Source organism: Anguilla anguilla, chromosome 13 (genome assembly GCF_013347855.1).
Source record: "Anguilla anguilla isolate fAngAng1 chromosome 13, fAngAng1.pri, whole genome shotgun sequence".
Lineage (NCBI taxonomy): Eukaryota > Metazoa > Chordata > Actinopteri > Anguilliformes > Anguillidae > Anguilla > Anguilla anguilla.
Genome location: NC_049213.1, coordinates 33,208,790 through 33,223,907, shown reverse-complemented (window position 1 = coordinate 33,223,907; position 15,118 = coordinate 33,208,790). Strand labels below are relative to the sequence as shown.

Below are 15,118 nucleotides of genomic sequence, written 5' to 3'. Positions count from 1 at the left end.
ACGATCACTCTCATCCAATAATGTCAGTCGAAAACTGCAGTCAAAACGGAGAATACAAGGAGGAACCACTCAAATTCTAATAACTCTATTCTAATAATGTCATGGCAACGGGATAGACAACATCAATACCCCCCCCTACCCCACCAAAAAAAAGGGAAAAGCCATAAATAACATATTGAGTCAATCACAAGAGAAAAAAAACCCAGCCATAATATAGAAATCATGAAAGAGGCCATTTAAAGAGACGAGCGATCTTTCACCAGGCAGTTCTGGTTTTACTGGAGTTAATTAAAATCGAATTGGATGACGCAGGAAGCGCAGGTCGTGACAGGCAGGCGCTGCTCGTGCTGTGCCCCCAGGCGCCAGATCCCCCGCTTCAAGCCAGGCCGCGCGAGAGGAATCGGGGTGAATATGCAGCTCGGTTGGGGACTGTTGAGTCTGAGGCCTCTTCGCTGAGGGCCTGGTATTGCTAACAGCAAATATAACGATTAAAAAAAAAAAAAAAAAAATCATACGGAGGCATTGATAATGTAGCCCACCGGATTTGAATGATTTGAAGCCAGAATGCCTGGGGCCATATTAAAAGATGAAGAAGAAATTAGAATGATTACTCATTGGTGTCAATGAGTGAGAGAGAAAAAAGAGATATAGAGCGAGAGAGAGAAAGAAAAAGGGGGGGGGGGGGGGAACTTGTGGAGGTGCGTTGTTATCTGTTTTGAGTATACAGTGTGCTTCTTTCCTTCCTCATGTACCCATCCATTTTCAACATTTCCTAATTGTGCTATTGCCATATCACTGCAAGCCTTCTGAAAAAGGATGCCCTGGATGTTTATGCTAAGATGAAAGGCCTGGTCTTATAATCTCTGGAATTTCCTTTTTTATACTTGTGTCACAGCACAAAACAAATAACTGTATGTACCAAAGGAAATTATATGTTCGTTTCATGATGCTACACATTGATTATTTGGAATCAATTGAAGGAGCCAAATAGGATTTAAACAAGAAATAAACAATAAAATTTGAGCATTTTGATATTTGGCTACTTACTATCCTTGATTTTACTTTTCTTTTTATTCTTGGCAGGTGCCCATAATATAAGCCAACTGTTATACCTGCAGTGAATCTACCTTTTTTTGTTACTACTCCTCTACTGTCAAATGTGCCAAAGTGTTTCCAGTTCATTTATACAGGAAACCATTTTATCATTGACAATGAAAGTCGCATGATCAGCAGCTCGGTCAAGTTCTTTTGTCAAATGGATATCCTGAGAGAGATGTGCAGCACCGTGCGTTGTGGTCATTATCACTTAGATGTGGGAGTAGGGATTGCCCTTCACTTGGATTTAACTCTGTCCACTGCGTCCACCTGCGCAATGGCCCTGTCTGATTTTGGGAAGGGGGCTGTGGCACAGGTGCTGTTAGAAGTGATTAGGCTAGTTCTGACAGTGGGGTCTGCAGAGGCTCAAATATGCATGTGCGCTACAAAGCTTTCAGTCACTGGGAGATTTCCTGATCGAAATGGGGTTACCCATTCCCGTTTATTTGTTGAAATGGACAGCACACTGGAACCGCTGTTTAGCTTGAGGATACAATGAACTTTGCCCATAGCATTGAAAGCCCCCCCCCCCCCCGGGCCTACCCCTCCCAGACACACAACTTGATCCCTCGTCTCCTTATCTCTAAGTCCCAGAGTGTGCCAGCCACCTATTACTGTAGCTGCTACACTGCAATTAGCCTCTAAATTACACCCCCACGCAGCGCCTCTGCGCATTTGCCCAAACACTTCCCCCCGGTTTCTGCCTCTGCCATTAGCGTCCCGTCACAGAGAGGGGTAATAATCAGAGAGACGCGTAATAATCAGAGACACGCAGTCACTTCCTCTCTTTGGTGAGACCACCCTGCTGCTCCCCGGGCTCCGGCCCCTATGGAGCAGCATTGGAGCAAGGTTCGAGCAAACGGAACGGGGTATTACCGCTGGTGCGTACTGTACGCTGGGGATGCCCTTATCCGGGGGGGGGGGGGGGGCAGCTCAGTCACAGACACATGTTCAGGGCAAAAAAACGCTGAATAAATACTACAGACTATGAGTGACGGAGGCCTCACTACTGCTCAAACAGCCTACTCGCTTTAGAGCCCTGTTACAGTTTGTTGCTAATGTGCATTGTTATTGCATAATGTATTGTTATTGACTGAAAGCTTTCATATATTGACAAAGGGACTTTATATTTCACACTGAAGTGGGGAATAGACTGTGGGGGATAGACAGCTGATCATGATGCTGATCCCTCCCTGGGTGATGCTCTGGCAGGTTGTGCATCACACAGTAGGAACCAATGGCAACAGTCTGCACTGACATGGTAAGAATTCTATTCTGGACCATGAGGTACGATGTTGCACTGAATATCTAAGACAGCGCTACTCAGCTCCAGGTCCTGTGGGCCACAGTGTCTGCAGGAATTTGCTCCAACCATGTACTTCACCACCTGTAGTCTCTAATGAGCTTACTTTGTGAGCCAATCAGGTGGTGTAGCGCATGGTTGGAGCAAATACCTGCAGACACTGCAGCCTGCAGGACCAGGAGTTCAATAGTGCAGATCTAAGACTTTACCTGGATGTGCCACCTGGGAGATCCTTATAACTCTATAATTATTTCAGTGACTTGTGATTAATATGGAAACAACCAATTGACTTTTAGTCGAAAATTTCTTGGTGCATGTTTTTAGGGGGCCTCAACACAATTACAATTGTGTATTATAGCACATGTTATGATAATTATATGGAACATTATATAGAATTATAACAATTCTATAAAAAAGATAGTGTAATTTACTTTGAAAATTCAAACAGAATGTATATATTAGAAAATATCAGTACCCTCAAAAGATGAATTCAGTCTATAAGGCATTTCACAATACCTCAAAGTTAAAATCTTTAAAAAATATATATATGAACACATATGTCCATGGGATTTGAACCATAATTTACTGTTCTTATACATTAAAATCATTGACAATTATGAGTTGAATAACCTGTGGCACAAACATACTCAGTTGAAAGGATATATAATAGTGATACATCAAACTGATGATTTTGTAACAGGAAGCCAGAACGTCTTCCAAAGAACTGTAGGGGAATTATGAACTGGAATAAATTAATACTTGTGTGATTTTCTACTGGCTGATTTTCATGAGTGTGAACATACTGCCCCCTAGAGGATGTTATTGTATTCCTGAGACTTACACTGATGTTTTTTACTTTTTTAAGGCACTCTGGATAATATAGCCTCTACTAAGTTATTTCGGTGCAGGCAGGGGGAGCTGTGGCGTTGCCGGGGTAACGTGCGTGGCGGTGCAGGGGCTGAGGGTGTCGCGCCGACAGATCTCTGCCCTGGAAAAACCGCTTTAGCGTCACAAAGAAGTGAGCAGCCAGAGCAACCAGAGAGCCCCGAGGAACCCAGAGAACCAAGAAAACCCATAGAACTAAGAGAACTCTGAGAACCCAGAGAACCCAGAGAACCCAGAGAGCCCGGAGGCATGGATCTGCGCTCGGAGCTTCTCAAGTCCATCTGGTACGCCTTCACGGCGCTGGACGTGGAGGAGAGCGGCAAGGTGTCCAAGTCGCAGCTCAAGGTGAGGGTCGGATCCATCTACAGGATGAAGAGGAAATGGCTAGTGGGGGGGGGGGGGGGGGGGGGCTCAGAGGTGCGGCTTTAAGGGGGGGGGGGAGTTGTTTACTTTCAAAGATGAGGGATGTGCATGGAAAACTTTCTCACTTACAACCTGAACTCTTCCAATGCACCTGCGTGATTCCCAGCTACACCAAGTGCCTGCTATTTCCTACAGTACATGAGAAATGGTAAACATATTTTGGTTGATAGGGTCATCTTGTACATTACATTCATTCAGCAGACGCTCTTATCCAGAGCAGCTTAAAGTATCGGAGAAACTCAGATGCAATCACCTGATTAATATCAGCAACAGTGCTCGACCTGGTTGACAACATTACCAAACTAGTGAGTAGATGCAACATCACTAAAGCACTAGTGGCCGCTAACATGCTAACCAAGAATCAAAATATATCAAAACATAAGTCATGAGCAAATTACATCTATAGCAAGCCCCGAGATAAACATAAGATCATTAAAAGTATCATACCCTGAATTAGTAAAAATTACTGTTATACTTATGACTTCCCTCTTTTATCGCCTCTTAGCCTCAAACAATTCTGCACATTTCTGTAATTCCATCTAGCGATCTACTGATCATAATTTAATCCAAAAATATACTTGATTAATTTAAGCAAATTGCAATTATTGTTATTATAATTCCTCTTTGGTGTTTTGCAAAAAGATTCTGAATGTTTTAGATTTTCTGTGATGTTTGTTTTCGTTTGTTCCTTGGTTCAACTGTGCTAGCTCTGCTTAAGCAGCTGCTAGCTGTAATGTGGCTGGTGTATTGTTATCCGCCTCAGACAGATCTCCCAAAGCATCAATCAGGCAGAGATAGCAAAACTGTTTCTTTTTCTTCATTATTAATAATCAAACAGGCAGACAACAGAACACTAAAGACAAGGATGGGGCACAACTAAACAAAACAGGATAAGACAGAGGCCTGATGCATGGTATTGTTGTAGTATTAGTTTGATGGTTGATGAATATTGTGAAGGTAAAAGTATGGAACGAGTTGTGTGGGGTGAATTGTAAAGAGGAATTATCTGCCAATGAACAGCAAAAATTGAATAGTAATACTGTAACATGGTAATGAACATTATGCCCAAGTTGCAGTTCCATTGCTGTCCTACGAGAATTTAAGATTTACAGCCTCCGCAAAGTCACTCTTTGTTTTGGATAAATAATGTTGGTGACTCACCACAGTCGTAGCCGCTCTGATTTATTTTAATCTAATGCATACCTGGAGGCATTTAATCTCATGCCCCACTGGTCCAAAGCTCAGTGCACTTGTGTACCACCACTGAGGGGCCGCTGTGTTTCTGCCTGCCTGCCTGCCGTGCCCTGACCAGAGGCCCCGGGCTCTTTGACTTTGTACAGTACGCTAGTGTTTCGCTGCATTTGGGCTGCTTGTGTGTGCGTTCCACACTGCAGGGGATCTGACCCCATGACAGGGCTAATCCCTGTCACGCAGAGGGGCTCCGGAGCCCTCAAAAGAGCTTTGTTACGTCCACCAGCTCGGCGTCTCGACTTTCACTCCAGGGCGGGATGGGGTAGGGGGGGTGGGGCAGGATGTGGTTAGCTTCTTGAGATGTCGGTAGTGTGTTTGCATGATCTGTCTGGGCCCAACACTCATCTGCAAGGGAATGTATGATCAATGTACACACGTTGGCAACGGACCTGTGTTTTGTAGTTGTCCCAGGGACGTTTCAGTATGCACTGAATGTGCATCGCTTTCGATAAAAGCCTCTGCCATATAAATGTAATGTAATGTAATGTTCAATTAAGGTTAAGTAGCTCTGCACTGTTTATCCTTCACAGGAAGTTCCCTTGCTCTTGGGTGTGAAACAGGGTTCTGTTCTGCCTACACAATGTTTATGTGACTCTGAACAGACTTTATATGAGTCCTGAATGTAATGAAATATACTTTTGAGTCAAATCTATCAGGATTTATGTAATGTTTTACTATATACCCACACTGGGAGACCATATTAATCGTCACTGCAATGTTCATCACACCAGCCTTACAACAGAACACTGTGGATTTATTCAGAGATATACAAAATATTATTTGATTTTAGTTCATTTAGATATGTAGTATTGTAGGTGCATACGCATGTCACCTGGATTCGTTTGCTGTTCATTTTTGCTGCTGTTCTGTTTCCAATATAGACCGACAGACTTCTCTCCATTAATTTAGGTCAGTGATCACAACAGAGGGACATTTAATTACACATGATGATATTGCTCCATATTCATTTACTTCTGTCATTTACTTCTCTCCTTGCATATGAGTCTGTGACTCGTGCCCTCCTCTGCCTGTCGGTATGTTGGAATTTGTGTTTTTCTATTTTTGTCTGATATTTGCATGTACTCTTATGTCCCTGTGGGCCTGTGTGTGCCATGCCTTTGCGTTCACGCTTACTCAGAGTTCAGCGTGCCAGTGTTCTCCTTTGTGTCTGTGCTGACGCTCGTCTCATTGTGGCTGTGAATCGCAGGTCTTGTCCCACAACCTGTGCACGGTTCTGAATATCCCACACGATCCCGTGGCCCTGGAGGATCACTTCAGGGAGGACGACGACGGGCCCGTCTCCACCCAGGGGTACATGCCGTACCTCAACAAATACATCCTCGACAAGGTACTGCCCCCCACCCCCCACCCCACCCCCCACTACACCCACAACCTCTGTGGCCAGCGCTGGCCTGGCAGGGTTTTAAATGTGACTTTCAATCAGTCAGTTTGTCAGTTAATCAGCCATCATTTATACTCGTGATTCATTTTCATGGTTGTTCAGTTGCCCCAATGAAGTGGTTCAGAACCCAGTTTGAACAAAGATCATACGTGTGCCGACCACAAGGTCATCTCTGACCTACAGCTGGCAGTATGATCAATACAATCAAGACTTGCACTTATGTAGTCTTACGCATTCTTATGTAGAGTTTTTGCCTCACCGCCATGGAGTCAGTGAAATGAAATGATGACTTTGGGCGTGCAGATGCAGGAGGGGTCGTTTGTGAAGGAGAACGTGGACGAGCTCTGCTGGACCCTTACCGCCAAGAAGAACTATCGCCCCGAGAAGAATGGCGGCACCCTCCTGCTCGACAGGGACTCCTTTCGCCTCTGGTGCCTCTTCAACTTCCTGTCTGAGGACAAGTATCCCTTAATCATGGTTCCTGAGGAGGTGAGCCGTCAGCAGTCGACCAACTGCTCCCTCGCCACCACACTACCTAAAATGAATTCACTGGTACAGGCAGGAAAAGTATCAAATGGTTATATAAAAATACAAAATGCCTTCCAAGTAAATGTATCTATATGCTATCAATATTGTTTGTTTTACAGAGATGTAAATTGTCCAAAGAAGAGGTGACAACACGTTACATATGAAAAAATATGCATATTTTTAAATATGTGTATTTCAAATATTGCCCAGTCCTGGGCAAGCATGACTTGATAAAAGAAACCTTAGAACAGAGCTGCCCTAACCCTGTTCCTGGAGATCTATCGTCCTGTAGGGTTTCATTTCAATCCTAATTTTACACACGCGATTCTACTAATTAGCAGCTTAACGAGATCTCTGGCTGTTGAATGAGGTGTGCTTTGTTATGGTTCGAGTGAAAAGCCCCTGGAAGGTAGGTCTCCAGGAACAGGGCTGGGCAGCCCTGCCTTAGAACATGGGACTTCTTAAGTGTGGCTTATGGTGGCAGACTAAACATCCTCTGAGCCCATTGGTACCATCTGTTTCACTGGAGGCGTGTAAATGTGCATTGCATTTCTAAAGACACATACAGCACATCAAAGATCTGCAATTCTAATACATACCTTGCCATCTCTAGTCTGCATGGTAGAATAGTTCAAATACAGTCCAAGTGTGGTCTGCTTTTTTCGGGCATTTCTAAACAAAATTAATTATCTACATTTGGGAATTAATATAGTGTATCCCCTTTGTGTGAAAACAGTTATTTGGAGGTATTGGTGGTGCAGATTTTTTATTCGTGTAGCAGTCCCTAGCTCCCCTATTTTTTGTTGCTATCTGTCTATGATCTCAGTGCTCTCCATCATTTATTCCCTTGTCCAGGTAGAATATTTACTCAAGAAGATCTGCACAGCTATGAGTGCGGAACTTAATTGTGTGGAGCTAGAGGACTACATTTCCCAGGATGCTGTGCAGCAGAGCGGATTTACTGTCTGGGTTTTCCTAGACATGATGAATTCTGGGAAGCTGACACGAGGCTCTGACAGGGAATCCCTGAGCATGGCTATTGAGAAGGTGTACAGGGAAATAGTTGGTGAAGTACTAAAAGAGGTAAATTACTTCCTGTGAGCAGGATTGCTTGTTCTGATAAGTAGTATAAGAAACACACTTATCAGTTTTTTAGGGTTCAAATTCAATATGTATCCCAATGCATTTTCTAACATTTTGTGATCACATAGCAACCAAGCAGCACTACTCTTTAAAAAAGTATGACATAGCTCCAAATTAACATTATTGTATTCTATTTGTATTTTGAATATTTCTGCAAACACGTGTACCCACATTTCCATATTTACTCTTCTGTTTGCTTTTTACAGTTTATGTGTGTTTTCTTCATTCACGTGTGTGTGTGTGTGTGTGTGTGTGTGTGTGCATGCATGTGTGTGTGTGTGTGTTTGTGCATTTGCACATGCAGGGCTACCTGTGGAAGAAAGGGCAGATACGCAGGAACTGGACAGAGCGTTGGTTCAAGCTCAGGCCCAGCACCCTGACCTACTACGTCAGCGAGGACTGTAAAGAGTGCAAGGGCAACATCACACTGGATCACAACTGCTGTGTGGAGGTGGGCGGGGCTTGGGGTCAGGGTTTGGCTGGATGGGAGGATACAAGCATATATCAGCTAATACACAAGCTCCTACTCTACAGAGGGAGTCTCCTACACTGCTCTACATCATCCTCCTTATAGGCAAAATGGCAAACTTCAGAGGCCTCCTGTACGGTTACTAGCAAATTGCAAATGTTATCTTATCAGTTCAGTTAACTAAATATTATCTTGTATGTTGCCATTTGTGGTTTTCACTCATAATTAAAATTTTAACATTTGGTTGAGTTGGGTAGCCACAATCTACTCACAAAATCTCAGACTCATCAGAGCGACTCTGGATTGGCACAAGCCGGACTGTGCAGTTTGTGTAGGCCTCAGTCATTATCTGAGGGACTGCAGGACTGTCTGTAGTGATTTTACCTTGCTGAGCGCTGGCTTCGTTTGGCAGGTGCTTCCAGAGAAAGATGGGAAGAGGTGCATGTTCTGTTTAAAAACGCTGACCAGAACGTACGAGATGAGTGCCTCCGACACCAAGCAGCGCCAGGAGTGGACCTCAGGTTAGTGCGCCTGAACACCATTACCCAGAATTCTCCTTTGCTATACTTAAGTTAGTAGAAAGAGTATAATGAAGAGTCATACACCCATGAACTGGGGTTTGTTTAAGCTGACATTTTGGTAAGGCAAGCTACATTTTTTTCTCTTTTTTGTTTACAAAAAGTTTTTTCATCCATTATTAGCTTTTTCTATCAGTTTGGAATACCCATCCCATCACTTCAACATCTACTTTTTTTACACAAGTTTCAAATGTTTTTTGAAAAAAAAAAACCCTGTAAAGCTGTTGTAGTGTATTGCGGTAATGATGTGATATGGATGTGTGCTAGCCAGGGTATCCCTTGCCAACCAATCCATTTTTAACCAATAAGGTGAGATTTGGTTTGAACAGTAACATCATTAGCACCCAACGAGCCAATGAAGTAGCTTCTCCTCCCTCCCCCGCAGCCATCCAGACGGCCATTCGGCTGCGTACGGAGGGGAAGTCCTCCCTGCACGTCGACCTGAAGCTCAGGCGGCGGGAGCAGCGGGAGCAGAGGGAGAAGAGGCGCGCGGCCAGGGAGGAGGAGCAGCAGAAGCTGCAGGCCCTGCAGGGGGAGAAGGAGGAGAAGCTGGCGGAGCTGGAGCTCCTGAGGGAGGCGCAGCGACAGGCGGAGGCCCTGCTGGAGCAGGAGGAGCAGCGCCGGAGGCAGCAGCGCGAACAGCTGCAGCAGGCATTGGAGGTGCAGCTGCAGGAGGCTGAGGAGGTCAGAGCAGGGAGAGAGGAGGAGGAGGGGGGAAGGGGAGGTTAGGGAAACAGCACAGGTAAGGGAACTAGAGGAAAATTAAACGTGAGGAAAAGAGGACAGGAGAGGAGGTGAAAAAGGGAGTAAAATGGAGAACGGCTAAGGAGAGGGAGGGGCAAGGGAACAACAGAGGAGACTTAAAGGGAGGGTTAGCATAGAAAAAGAGATGAGGGAGGACAGAAAATATGTGTAATGCAATCTTTCAACAGGCCTTCACTGCTCTATGTCTTACACATGTCTCTGTGTCAGCGCATCTCCTCAGTAAAATGTCCAGTGTTAATTCAGCTCTGATGGAGTACGTGTGTGACCCCCCCCCCCCCCCCCTCCTCGTGCTTTGCCTCCCGCTCCAGGCGCGCGCCAGCATGCAGGTGGAGATGGCGCTGAAGGAGGAGGAGGCGGAGCGGCAGCGGAAGAGGATCCGGGAGCTGGAGGAGATGCAGCAGCGCCTGGAGGAGGCGCTTCACCTGGAGATCAAAGCCCGGCAGGATGAGGAGGCCTTCCGCTACGCGCAGGCCAGGTGAGCGAGCGCCACACACCTGTTGATGCGCGAGCGCTGAAACACGCGCGGACGCACTTGCGCTCACACGCTACGTACGTGCAGGTTAAAGGTGTAGCGTACTGCAAAGTGACTAGAGGAGATGCAGCAGCCATCATTGTAGGCTAATCGTTTGGTCTGTGATCGAAAACACCAGACATTGTACACGAGTTCAGTTCAGCTGAAGTTCCTGAGGAAATTTAGCCTCAAAGGGAAGCTGTGTACCTGAAAGGATCATTGAATCCAGGTGTGCTCGGCTTGGCCTGTTTTCAACCCAACACGCTGCATAAATCAGTCAACTGATAGCCTGCCTGTGCACATAAATTTCTATTGGTTCACGCTGTTCTCACATCTTCACTTCACATCTTCACACCTTTTTTGCCTTTTTTCCCTGTGAAACAGATGAATACTCATTACATTCACTGTAAAATGTTTGCTTCAGCATCACTGTCATGCTCCAAATATTGGTTGGGCATGCCACTTTTTCACATCACATACTGTTACTGCACCTTCACAACACTTTTTATATTGTCTCCAGGGTTCTGTTCATTAATGTTACCTTCACTAATGGGGGCAGAATCAGAACACTGAAGTCGCCGATGCAGAATCACACGATGTACAGAATCTCGAGGCCAAAGGCAAACTGTTAAGAGAGTGCATTTCTTTTTTATGCCGCGTGCTGTATCTGATTCTTACCGTATGTGTTCATTGGAAATGCATCTACTTTCCCGCTTTGACTCCCTCTGTCTCTGTCCTCTGTACCCCCGCAGGCTGCTGGTGGAGGAGGAGGAGCGGATGAAGGCCCTGATGGCTCTGCAGGAGGAGCAGGAGGAGCTCATCCTGAAGACCCAGCGGGAGAAGCAAGAGCTCAGGCAGGAGATGGAAAGCAAATCCCGGGCTCTGGACGAGGCCCAGCAGCAGCTGGAGGAGGTCCGGGCCAACCGCCACCGAGTGGACCAGGATGTGGTGGTGAGCAGGCTTGGGTTTGGGGGCACTTAGGGGGGGTATTCCAGAGAAGATGCTCTTGTGGGTAACGGCAACAGTGGCCACCCTGTCTGACAAAAGTCTGAGTCACCGCACTTGCGTACTATTGAGTAATAGTTGTTGGGTACACTGGATGAGAAAGTTGTTATGTTGGCCAAATCTTCTCTAAATATAGTGCACTTCTCAGGATGATGTACTTATTTCCAGGGGTTTCGTTGCGCATATATGGGAGCATGCTTGTCAAGAAGTAAACAACCATTTTGGCCCCCTAAATATAACCTGCAGCTTTGCTTTAAAAACAAGACCCAGCTTTATGGACGTTTTCCTTCAACAACAACAACAGCGACACGTGAACGTGAAGGTCTTATGACACTTCCACAATACCACTGTAAAATAATATGGACCGCATGCACTCTGGACATGTACTCTGTACATGTACTATAAGTATTTTACCGTTCTGAGAGTGTAGGTGTGTGCACATGCGTAAGGCAGTCTGTGTATCTATGTGTATATAAAACATGTGCATTTACAGAGTCCATGCTTCGGTCCATCTCTGGTTGCATCCGTTGCCATTTCATGCCATTTCATGCTCTGTAGCGTGTAGCTCCTTTTTTTGTTTCCCCTCTTCGTGATGATGTATCTCATGGTAGAGGACTGCTCCAACCAGCTCACAAGTTTCACCCACAGTATTTTTTGAAAAGTACGGAGTCTCGCCGCCGTGCTCTGACATGATTGGTTGCCATGGAGATAAGATCACAGCAGCATCCTGTTTGGTGACTGCATGGGTGTTTCGTGTCTTTTTTTTTTTCCTCAAAACCGTGGTAACCAAGTCAATCTTACTTTCCTGCCTCTTGCGCATATACTAACCTAAAAACATGCAGGAAAGGATTTAAATATAGACATGGTATGGGAAGGAGTTAAAATGTCACTGAGGTGACAAATGCTTTGATCTCAAGTGCCTGAAAATACCTGCAGCCAGTATAATTCAGGGATACATCCTGCATACTGCAACCCTCCTTTCCTGCGTGAAGCTACTGCGAATTGTGTGCAATTTTTACAAAGATGCTTTCCCCCCCTTTTTCCTCCAATTTGGAATGTCCAAATGCATTCATTGTCAGTGCTCACTACTGCAACCGCCTCTAGCCGTGCAGGACAGCACAGACAAGCAGGTGCTCTCCTCCAACGCGTGTGAGGTTAGCTGCTGCTTCATATCGCTCTGTAGCGCACAGGCTGGGCTCGCACGCACGTGAATCAGAGGAAGACGCGTCCCGTGTAGCTCAACAGAGTGCGGGTGCCGGACCAGACTGGAAACCAGGCTGAGGGGCCCATCCATGCAAGAGGACAATGCCTTTAGTGGATGAGCCACCCGGCAGCACCTGGGCCTTGGGCAGGATTTAACATCAGCGTGTGCACTATAACAACTTGCGCTTCAGCTGGATAGGCCAACCAACCTTCATCATTCCACTGTAAACACTGACCCTCTCTCAATCGTGTTGTTCCAGGCTGCCCAGAGGAAGCTACGTCAAGCCAGCACCAATGTGAAGCACTGGAACGTTCAGATGAACAGACTCATGCACCCAATCAGACCTGGAGGTGAGGACGTGGCTCAAGATCCAAAGCTGACTCAACGGGGATGGATCTCATCGCGTGGTGTTTCACCATGGTGATGTCATACACTGAATGAAGTGAAACATTGGATCAACTTAAAATTCTTCAAAATTCTTCTTCAACTGGTCATATCTAAAAAAAAATTAATTTGACTCAACCAAGTTAAATTTTATTTAAAAATAAATAGGTTAATTTAATTTAATTCAGCTTTGAAAATTCAAGTTGAGTCAATTTAAAAAATTTTGATTTAACTTGTTGAAGAAGAATTTTGAAGAATTTTAAGTTTCACTTTTTTTCAGTGCGGCTTGTGAAGCATTCAGATTTCTGTAACCCGGGAACCTCCCCTCTCACGAAATGAGGTCCGAGACCTGCAGAAAGCGGAAACAGCTCTCACACTTAACTGCGCGGTCTAAATGTTAGTAAGCGCTCTTACAGCAGTGATCTCCGCGTTCCGCTCAGATTTTCTGTAACTGGCTCGTCTGTGACCAGCAGTGACACACACACTCATCTCAGCACTGCGCTCTGAAGTGTAGTTTTGCGTTCTGTGAGAGCTGCGGTTTAGGGCTGAGGGGCGCAGGCACAAACAAATACAGAAAAAAGTAAAACCCCACCCCAGACATACAGAAGATACTAAAATAAATGTAAGCATGGTCACATGAATATGTCTTATTGTGTGCTTTGGTATTTACTAAACTCCTTTCCTCAACAGCATCATCTTAAAGTAAGCAGACACGGGTGGTAGATTGCTTGCCATTCATGTGGACGAGCATTTAACTGAAGATGCTTGTTCACCATCTACATATAAACAATCCATGGGAACCTTAATATAAATCAAACTTAAGACTTGTATGAGCAGTAATGAAATTTCTTTCCAGTTTTTTATTTATTCCAGGTATTGGTGAATTACTGATTACCAGTACAACCTGTCACCGTGCTCTCTAGGACAAAGGCTTGATGTTGTTCTCCTGCTTTTTTTAAACTTTACTTCGGGATTAACGAAATCCAGCGCTTGATGTATTGAGATGCAGTGCAGTGAAGATTGCTTTCTGTTGTTCTCTGTGCTTGTTTGCAGAGAGAAAGCTATCCATCGGGGGCTCTTCCTTCCCCAGCGTCCACGCGCCTTCACGGAGAGACAGCGGACTGCGACGTCAGCGATCGGAGGGCAGTAACGAGTCCAAGGAGAACGTGGACAGCGGCGGCGGCGGCGGGGAAGCGGAGAGACGCCTCTCCCAGGCGTCCAGCATGGACATCCCCTGAAACTCCAGATTCCAAACTGGGGCGTTTAGCTGGGGGGGAGGGGGATTTGTTCTGCTCATGATTTTAACCATGTCCCTGGTTAGAACGTGTACCATCTCCATGACAACGTCCGCAACAGCATATGATAATAAGAAAACTCTGAGCCTATGAGACTGCAGCGAAGGAGTGTGTGTGTGTGTGTGTGTGTGTGTGTGTGTGTACTGTTACTGAATTCATGCAGCTGTGCTTGTTTCTCAGAGCAGTGTAAACCAGGTTTCAGTTGAGACAAATCCTATTGTGGTCTCAACGTGAGCACAAACAAGATCTCATTCGCACACTGCGCGGCTCAACAGGTCTTATCTCACACGTTACACGCTAATCCCGCGGCACAAGCGCATGCCGCTGGTTAATGCGCCAGTTGATGTTATTGTAGGATCTCACTCCCTTCTGCGGGAAATCTGACAAAATGTCAGACCTTAGCAACCTTTCAAACCGGGGATAGATTCTGAGTAGCCAGGAAATTTTCAAAGATGTAAGATATTTTTTTTTTGGACCTGGGTTGCTGGGTTCATATTGTGTACATTATTGTATTTTCCAGTGGTCTTCCTTGTCAGTGTCAGGGCCATGGCTGTGATTTTAATGGGTAGAGCAAGGCCAGAGGAGAAGGACTGAAACAGAGTACAGCACTCTAGGTGTTCTTGGTATTGTAAAATCTCTAACAAACTGTTTTTTAAAGAAAGTCCAAAAATCTTTTGATTAAATTAAGCATACAATGTAAAAAATAAAACATTTAAATAAATACATTTGAAAAGAGCTGGGAGTGTTTGTTGCCTTTTCTCCCTGGTAACTTTGAGGAGTACTGTGATACAGCAGCAGATGTTCAGACGGAAAGACTCTGAAGTAGACCTCACAACTTTTGTGGTCAGTCCCTTCACTTCCTGTTTCCTGTTCAAGT

At 45.3% G+C, this 15,118-nt stretch overlaps 1 protein-coding gene across 2 annotated transcripts; it reads left to right on the top strand.

The window, feature by feature from the left end:
- Window positions 1-3,391: 3,391 nt before the first annotated feature.
- Window positions 3,392-14,976, top strand: LOC118211970 (differentially expressed in FDCP 6 homolog). Of its 2 annotated transcripts, none has more exons than XM_035389594.1 (11): window positions 3,392-3,628; window positions 6,165-6,305; window positions 6,663-6,848; window positions 7,743-7,970; window positions 8,335-8,481; window positions 8,912-9,020; window positions 9,463-9,737; window positions 10,151-10,317; window positions 11,106-11,304; window positions 12,822-12,912; window positions 14,000-14,976. In XM_035389594.1, the coding sequence occupies exons 1-11, from the start codon at window positions 3,533-3,535 to the stop codon at window positions 14,182-14,184; spliced, it is 1,824 nt and encodes a 607-aa protein (XP_035245485.1). In that variant the 5' UTR covers window positions 3,392-3,532; the 3' UTR covers window positions 14,185-14,976. The 2 variants fall into 2 exon arrangements, with proteins under 2 accessions (XP_035245485.1, XP_035245484.1); XM_035389593.1 differs by having other exon boundaries at window positions 9,463-9,761.
- The last annotated feature ends 142 nt before the right edge of the window (window positions 14,977-15,118 follow it).

Bases quoted from the DNA above. Each gene is read 5' to 3' on its own strand.
- LOC118211970 (XM_035389593.1), top strand. From the start codon at position 3,533: ATGGATCTGCGCTCGGAGCTTCTCAAGTCCATCTGGTACGCCTTCACG. The intron at 6,306-6,662 runs GTACTGCCCCCC...TTGGGCGTGCAG, and splicing joins ACAAATACATCCTCGACAAG to ATGCAGGAGGGGTCGTTTGT. The intron at 11,305-12,821 runs GTGAGCAGGCTT...GTGTTGTTCCAG, and splicing joins GAGTGGACCAGGATGTGGTG to GCTGCCCAGAGGAAGCTACG.